The sequence below is a fragment of the Sinocyclocheilus grahami genome, unplaced genomic scaffold, assembly GCF_001515645.1.
Source record: "Sinocyclocheilus grahami isolate Dianchi unplaced genomic scaffold, SAMN03320097.WGS_v1.1 scaffold1219.1, whole genome shotgun sequence".
Taxonomy (NCBI): domain Eukaryota; kingdom Metazoa; phylum Chordata; class Actinopteri; order Cypriniformes; family Cyprinidae; genus Sinocyclocheilus; species Sinocyclocheilus grahami.
Genome location: NW_015506398.1, coordinates 196,381 through 205,549, shown reverse-complemented (window position 1 = coordinate 205,549; position 9,169 = coordinate 196,381). Strand labels below are relative to the sequence as shown.

Genomic DNA, 9,169 nt, shown 5'->3' with positions numbered 1-9,169 from the left:
CAACTCTTAATTAACAGTGTAAATAACTCAGAATGCATGAAATTACATTACCCCCGTTAAGCGCAGCGTATTGCAACAACAAGCGTGTTGCCAGTGGCAACAGATAAGTACCGCACATGCATGAACTGGCACAAGCATTTAACTGAAAAAAAATGTAATGAGCCCAAGCAACACAGATAGCCTTACCAACACGCATGTTGCAGATAACCTGAGCATTGAATGGGACTTAGCTTGTGAAGACGTTCGAGAGAGTGAAACATAGCAGCTGTGAAGTGGATGCTTGATCTCTTGATATCCATCTTGGGGATGAAGTTCCCATCTGACTTGTTCGTGAGTCAGTCACATAACTTGTGGAGTTCATGACAATAATGGAGAGATGGTTTTGCCTGCCGAATTCGCCATTTAATTAGCTATTGAGCAATGCAAAAACTGCTGATACTACAGCGGGACCTTATATATGAATGCTTAGATAGGTGTCGTATTCCCATAGCTTGATGGGGATCAGCTGAGAGTCAGCTGATGTGAGCTTGACTAACGTGACCTGCCAGAACTAACGCTACGCTTGATTTCTTTCCATTCAAGAGTCGACTCGAACACTTGCTGGGAAAAAAGGCACTAAAATAGTATAAAATGTTAAAGGGGTCATATGATGCGATTTCAAGTTGTCCTTTCTCTTTGGAGTGTTACAAGCTGATTGTGCATAGATAAGATCCCTGAAGTTGCAAAGACTAAAGTCTCAAAACCAAAGAGATATTATTTATCAAAGTTAAGACTCTGCCACGCCCCCCAAAAACGGCTCGTTCTAACACGCCCCCACATATCTACCTCACTATGTGGAAATATTTGCATAATGCCACCCAAATGTGCACACAAAGAAAGAAGGCGTGGCTTCAGTAACAGCAGTTAGTGTTGAAGCAGTCATGTCAGGGAGACGCTGTGTGTTTCTAGGCGAAAGCAAAAGCACTTTATTTGGCCTTCCGAAAGTAGATGCATTTAGGAATCTTTAAGATTACTTACAACAGAACAGCAATGCATTTTATGGACGACCGTTTCGTGAACCTAGGAGAGGAGGTAATTCTGACTTTGCTATGACAATCTGGCGCTTCTGAATCAGCTACTGTTTTGTTATTAGTTTAAGTATTTGCTACTGACTGGTCAAATGCGGAGTTTTGCGCATCGTGTGTGTGTGTGTGTGTGCGAGCAAGAATGAGAGAGGGGGGGGGATAAATATTATAGATAAATATTTTTAATGTATAAACTTAACATATTTTTCTTAAATATGTACATGCATGTGTGTGTATTTATATATACATAATAAATATACACAGTACACACACATATGTATATGTATACAAAAACTTTTATTTTGGATGCAATTAATCGCGATTAATCGTTTGACAGCACTATTTTATATACTATATAATATAATATTTTAAAAAATGTCATTGCTACTGTCATGTATGTAACTCTGCACTGCCTGTTCAAATGTGCTCAGTGTATGTACCAGATGAGTGGGAAGTGGCTCGGGAGAAAATCACCAAGTGTCGTGAGCTGGGTCAGGGCTCCTTTGGTATGGTGTATGAGGGCATCGCAAAGGGCGTCGTCAAAGATGAACCTGAGACCAGAGTGGCCATCAAGACTGTAAATGAATCCGCCAGTATGCGTGAACGCATCGAGTTCTTGAACGAAGCTTCAGTTATGAAGGAGTTCAACTGTCACCATGTGGTAAGAAAGAGGGCAGAATGTCATCCAGCATTTGGTTTGCCAACAAATCGTACTTTGAAGTTCTTAAAGTCCCCCCGTAGTGAAAATCAAGTTTTTTTATGTTGTTTATTTGTCTATGTGGTGTTTTTAATATGCTTTTAGAATGTAATGAGCCCAAGCAACACAGATAGCCTTACCAACACGCATGTTGCAGATAACCTGAGCATTGAATGGGATTTAGCTTGTGAAGACGTTCGAGAGAGTGAAACATAGCAGCTGTGAAGTGGATGCTTGATCTCTTGATATCCATCTTGGGGATGAAGTTCCCATCTGACTTGTTCGTGAGTCAGTCACATAACTTGTGGAGTTCATGACAATAATATAGAGATGGTTTTGCCTGCCGAATTCGCCATTTAATTAGCTATTGAGCAATGCGAAAACTGCTGATACTACTGCGGGACCTTATATATGAATGCTTAGATGGGTGCATAGCTTGATGGGGATCAGCTGAGAGTCAGCTGATGTGAGCTTGACTAACGTGACCTGCCAGAACTAACGCTACGCTTGATTTCTTTCCATTCAAGAGTCGACTCGAACACTTGCTGGGAAAAAAGGCACTAAAATAGTATAAAATGTTAAAGGGGTCATATGATGCGATTTCAAGTTGTCCTTTCTCTTTGGAGTGTTACAAGCTGATTGTGCATAGATAAGATCCCTGAAGTTGCAAAGACTAAAGTCTCAAAACCAAAGAGATATTATTTAGGGCCGTTCACATATCGCGTCTTTTGCGAGCTCAAGTTCATTATTTCAAACGTAGACATAATGGAAGCTCATAATGGAAGCGACGCAGTGCGACGCACTCATTTTTCCAGGCGAGTCCGCGCCGCATCGAGATAAAAACATTTCAACTTTTCAGAATGCCGCAAGTGCACCGCGGGTCATGTGACAAGAACCAACCAATCAGCTTCATCCTTTCCCGTAACAACATTGAAAGCTCAGCCAAGATGAAGGAACAGCTGGTCTTAGCTGTACAGGGATAGCCATTTTTAAATAAATTTAGTAGCAGAGCTACTGCAAGCGATTTTTAGTGCTGCAAATCCATTTATCCTTTGCTGAAACTCCCGAGTCTTCATGGAGAGCGCAGGTCACGGTTGTTTAGCAACGGCAGACGCCTCCAGAGCGCAAGCGCCCGAACGCTTTGGGGGAAAAGCAGAAAGAGGCGCGCCTAGCGTTTTCCGCGCGTTTTTAGGTGCGATATGTGAACGGCCCCTAAAAAAGCATCATATGACCCCTTTAAAAACACAATTTCTATGGTAAATTTCCTGAAATTGTATTTATAACCACTAGATGGCAGCAGAGAACCACTTATTGGGTCCTTCTACTCACTGATATGATTTTTACATTTGGATCCACATTTAGACATTATAAAATCAATATTATTACAGTTAAAATTTAATGAAAGTTTTTAATAAAAGTTTACCAATGCATTTATACAGACATTTCAAAGTTTTTACAATTGTGCCAGATTATGATTACAGTGAAACCTGAAAATTATATATAAATTCTTAAAAAGAGAAGACTTGCAGTAAGCAATTTGTTTCCTATTATTTATTTCAAATATCTATATCTGCAACAAAATGTGCGCATGTGTGTGTGTGTGTAAGCATGCTTAATGAGTATTAATATAATAGTTTAACCATTTCATTTATGTTTCTGTGTTTGAGGCTTAGACCCTAAAAGCATAGAACCTTAAAGTGCTTGAGCCCTGATAATCGCTGCTTGCTTGCATATATATATATATATATATATATATATGGATTGGTTTATATGTATTTATTTATTTAATATCTTAATATTTTATTTAGTGTTTTAGCTTATCTTTGTATATATAATCACAAAACACAAATAATCATTTAGGCTTTTTTTGGCAATTAGGATCACTAATCACCACCAGATTTAAGGTTTCCCTCCAAAATCCTGATTTAACCCCTTGTATAAATGCTCTGGAAAGCACAGCGAGTAACATTTCAATGTCATTGGCTATAACGGCAAGGGTCAGAGGATAGGGAGAGAACCTGTGGTTCTTTCTCCATATCCCTCTGTGCTGGAAAACCATTGAGCTTTTACCCTACGTGCTCACAGCTGTGGAAGAAAGCCACTCAAAATCACAAAGATCTGTTTTTTTTGTATGTTTATAATTTTCTATATTTGTAAATAATTAAAAAATAAGATCTTTAATTAATTAAAGAAATGTATTCAGCAGGGATGCATTAAACAAGTCAAAAATTACAGAACAAAAATATATGTGTGCCAAAAATTTCTGTTTCAAATAATCATTCAATTTTATTCAGAATCCTGGAGAAAAAAAATCATAGTTTCCACAAACATACTAGGCAGCACAACTGTTTTCAGCATTGATATTAATAAAAAATATTTATTGAGCAGCAAATCAGCATATTAGAATGATTTCTGAAAGATCATTTGACACTGAAGACTGGAGTAATGGCTGCTAAACATGTTCATCATCTGAAAAAAATCTTTACAAACCCAAACTTGAACAATTTAAGCTTTTAACCCTCAAGAATCTCCATCATTATTGACAGATTTTCCTTTTGAGAGAATCCACTGCCTTCATCTCACAGCGACTGGCAGACACCCACCATATAGCATTTATCAACTTTTTAATGTTCTCTCCACTTTCCCTGCTTGTCAATCCCATAATCCTCTGTGTGAGTCAGCTCCAGTAGAGAATGCATTGAAAATGCACATTCGACTCTGCACCAGTGGACACGTACGGTTAACCCACTGCAAAGCTGAGACACTTTGATATCAGCAACTAGTTCAAGTACGCCACACTCAGAAGAACTAGAAATACTCTTGAGTCAGTGTACAACTCTTACACAGAGCAGACCTGTGAGCTCAAGCATCTGTCAACAAGTCTGCTTGTGCTGTAAAAGATGGAGATCATCGATAAAAGCAGGTTTTTAGCAAGATAAAAAAGTTCTGTTCTTTTACTACAAGCAATTTAAAGGGTCATGAAACATTAAACTACATTTTCTGAGATTTTAACAAAGGTGTGTTTTGCACATCATAGAAGATAATGTCAGCATCAGTTGATTTTAATTCTAAAAGAAAACTGGTTAATTTGAAGCTTTTTTGTGCAATTTTTTCATCTTTCGGGTTTGGATTATTCAACTCTTCAGGATGTGATTTTTTTTACATTTTAGTACAGCGATGACTCATCAGTGTTTCATAATTATTCATGAGACTGTGTGTTCTTATCCAATGAGAAGATGCTTTACTTAATTATTCATGACAGCACGTGTTGATTTCCTATGACAGACACTTCAAACTGTGAAAATCACGTACAGAAGTAGAGACACGTTCATGGATCAAAAGGGAGTAAAACAATAATTTTGTGAAATATTATTAGAGTTTAAAGGGACTGTGTTATATTAGAATATATTTTTAAAATTTAATTTGGTCATTCTAATATGCTGATTTGCTGCTTAAGAACAATTTCTCATTTTTATCAATGTAGAAACCAGTTTTTGCAGCCATTCAAAAGATTTTTTTTAAGTAATTAATAATTTTATTCACCATAGACGCATTAAATTAATCAAAAGTGTCAGTAAAGACGTTTATAATGTTACAAAATATTTCTATTTCAAATAAATGCGGTTATTTTGAACAGTGTACTCATCAAAAAAATCCTGAAAAAAATGTATCTTGGTTTCCACAAAAATATTATGCAGAAAATAAAACCTCTTTTCAACATTGATAATAATATGAACCATTTTATATTGTGATAATAATGCACAATATTACTGTTTTAACACATTTTTGATCAAATAAATGCTGCATTGGTGAGCATTTGATCCTTCTTCCAAAAAAAAAAAAAACTTAATTAAAACTTAATACTGGTAGTGTATATGTCATTTCCTAAACTACTACTACAGAATGTCTTCAGAGCAAATCCCTTTCCTCATACTCATCCTGGTCAAGAATCAGGGTTATTATTCAACTGGGGGCGAAATATGGATTGTTGGTAGTCATTTGTTCCAGATGACAATGATTGTCAACCACACAGAGTTTCAGTCAAAGCTCGTTCACAGATGTCTAGAGCCACATCCAAGAATCAGCATATTTCATCTTACAGCAACATTCATTTCATTCTGTTTGTTTACCAGTGGGATAAACAAAGGTTGGACGAGCTGAATGTTTGCTCGTGTTTAAAGCTTGTTGCCAAATGTCTTCATCGGCCCCACTGTGAAATTGCATTACACAGTCAGTGAATATTAATTGATGGCATTTGGTATTGGACAAACAAAGTAAGTGAGAGATGTGTGTGTGTGTGTGTGTTTGAAAGGTCCTGGAATAATAGTGTGTTGAACGAGAGATCCGTGATCACTGGAGCACAGTTGAAAGTGAGCTGGATAGTAACAGATGTTTTCTCTTGGGAAACAGAAAGAGCGTGTGGCTCTTTTTGTCTGGCGTGTGGGTGTTGGACAGGAGTGTAAGCTACAAGAGGACAGAGAAAGTGTATGTAAATGTGAGTTTGTGTGCGGAGCTTGAAATGTTTTTCTGTGATTTGTTTAGATGTGGGTGCTTCACCACTCAGTGGATGTTTATTCGTGGGACGGTAATAGAAAAGCGTACCCATCCGTGCATCTTTCTGCACTTTAAGGGGTCATACACACTCAGGATGCTTTCTTGCGTTTAACAGCCGTTAGACGAGTGCAATGGAATGGAACATCTCAGGGTCTCGAGACATTTTAACAACTTGTCACTAGTTATTCGTAATGAAGACATACATTTTACAGTAGTTTGTGTGAATGCTCAGATCGCTCAAGATGTTTGTCCCAATGCCTGATTCTTTTGTTTGGTTCATTGATTTAAAACTAACTTTGAAGCACTGTATAAACATTTAACGTTTTTGTTTTAGTTTTTTTGACATGCTGTTTTAAGTGTATTATGCCGCCTATTATTATTGGAATTTCTCAATTATTGTGTCTTAAGTTTTGTGAAGGCCATATGATTATACACACATACACATTAACATTTAGTGTGCTGTTTTTATAATAAAATACAGTTGTAATACCTCAAACTTTCATATATACACTGTAAAATATGACCGTGAATTTAACGGTAAAAAAGCTACAGTAAAAACCTGTTAAAGGTTTAACAGTAAATTCCCCTACTATATACAGTGAAAAACGGTATTGGACATTACGTGTAATTTTATGGAAAAAGAACGTATAATTTACATTGAATAACCATAAATAGACATTCCCAGAATTCCCTGCGTTACATTTTCAAATTTGATGTTTTTTTGTTGTTGAAATAACTATGTTTCTTCTTAGTTTTGTACATTAGGGTTGTATGTTACACCTAATGTTGTTAAATTAATGTTTATTGCATTATTTCAGTTTCATGTGTTACCGTGATGGTGTTTAGTGTTTGTGTGAATGACACTGTGCACCTTCTATATATGTTAATATATTTAAAAGCTGCTTGTGATGGGCTTTGGTTCATCATGTGACTTTCTCATCATCACCTGCTTTTGGTGGTTATCAGTTTATTACAGAGGTGCAAAACAGATTTTAGTACTTCAGTAGGTTGATATATTTTATATTATAGCAGTTAATGAAATTACAGTATTTACATGTAAATTAAATTAAAACTGTAAAACCTAAAATGTTGCTACTGTATTATTACAGTAAAATTCTGGCAACAACAGCTTCTGTTTTTTTTTAACCGTAAATTAAGAATTATTATTTTTTTAATTGTTTTACAGTATATATATATATATATAGTTTGTTCTTTTTTTGTTTAAAAATAATAATAATAATTTTCAATATTACTGTTTACTGTGAGCATAAAATAATTAAAATAAATAAATAAATAAAAAACATCGTATTATGAAAAATATGAAATATCATATTCAGATTTCAAAGTATGAAAGAACTTGCAAACCGTTAATTAGGAGATGGTTTTATCCAAAACAATTTACCATGTAATTATTACAGCAACAGTCATCCTGAGGTTAGACACACATAATCTAAATTATAATTTAACATATTAATTTTTAATATGACTGAACAATATATTGACTTCAGAGGTATTTCATTATTTCATTTATTTGTTTGTTTATATTTGTATGTAATTTGTTTTATTAAGTTTAATTTTTCAACCCTAATGAAGTGAGACACTAATAATACTACAAAGAAAAATAAATCAATAAAATAAAATAAACATCTGATGCATGTGCACATGAAGACAAATTCAGACAGCATAGACAGAACTCGACAGCATATCTTGTGTGTATGACCCCTAATATTGTATCTTTCTGCTCTCTGTCATCTCTGCAGGGAGAAGGAACGAAATCTCACCCAGGCAGGACAGCCTGTGATTCAGCCTCAGCGTCCAGACGGCGCTAGATTCACTGGAGGAGGCTTCAGTTTTAAGCAGCACAACAGGATGGCACTTCAAGCTCTGGAACAGCAGTCCTGATGCCCGCCAGAGCCCTCTGAGGACCCTCTTCACCCATCATCGCCTCTTGATAAACCGTATTTTGTCATATTTATTCAGCTCTATTGGTCCTGACCAACTACCCAGTCACCTGCTGTAAGTCATGCACTAAAGTCAGTTCTTTTTGCCTCCTGGAATAAATAAAGTCTATTGTTTTCACTCAAAAGTTTCTGTTTCATTCTGCACTAAACACTTACACAAATCCACACACAAACACAGTCTCTATTTACCTCTCTAGTCCTCTGTTTGTCTGTGTCGCTCTCAGATGTAGTGTACTCTTGTTTTCTAGTGTGCAGGTGCTGTTGGCTGCCGAGTATAATATGACACTCTGTGTACTTGTCCCCATACTCAACACTTTTGTACTTGTGTTTTTTTTAGGAACATGGGCTTTTGTGTATTTGTAAGTATGTGCAATGAATTGTATTCTGGTTGGTCTACATACTATAATTGTTTCTAAGCCATTTTGTACATACAATCACATACCAAAACCTAGTGAGCTGCCTTGGTGTCAACTGCCTACATAAGCAGCATCCTAACTGAAATGAAGTCTCATAAGTATCCAATTTGGAACGCTCTACATAAACAGAAGCACTTTGCATCATATAAATAGTACTCTTCGCATAAAATGCACAATTTGGCTTTAGCATTCTGCAAAGCTTATTGCAAAAAACTCTAATATGCATAAAAAAAACACAAGTATTGGGTTAACGGTGTATTTTTATCAAGGCTTGAAAACTAAAAAAAAAAAAAATTCAATCGGTTCACTCTGAACAGAATCGATATTTTAACGTTTCTGTTCCTGCGTTCCTCTGTATTATTATCGTTTCGAAACCGGTTTGCCTGCCGGTTTGTTTCTGTTCAACAGTTCAAAAGAAGTCCAATAAAGCGCATCCATCCATAATAAAAAAGTGTCCCACATGGCTCTTGGGGGGGG

General features: G+C 36.1%; 1 protein-coding gene across 1 annotated transcript in view; it reads left to right on the top strand.

Annotated features, from left to right (window-relative positions):
* LOC107568134 (cilia- and flagella-associated protein 58) overlaps window positions 1-8,248 on the top strand; it is a gene marked incomplete at its 5' end in the record, with an annotated part of 101,035 nt that extends 92,787 nt beyond the window's left edge. Inside the window, one exon of the mRNA XM_016253990.1 lies at window positions 8,076-8,248. Coding sequence (XP_016109476.1) covers window positions 8,076-8,217 — 142 coding nt within the window. The remainder of the gene's footprint in view (window positions 1-8,075) is intronic.
* Window positions 8,249-9,169: the final 921 nt, after the last annotated feature.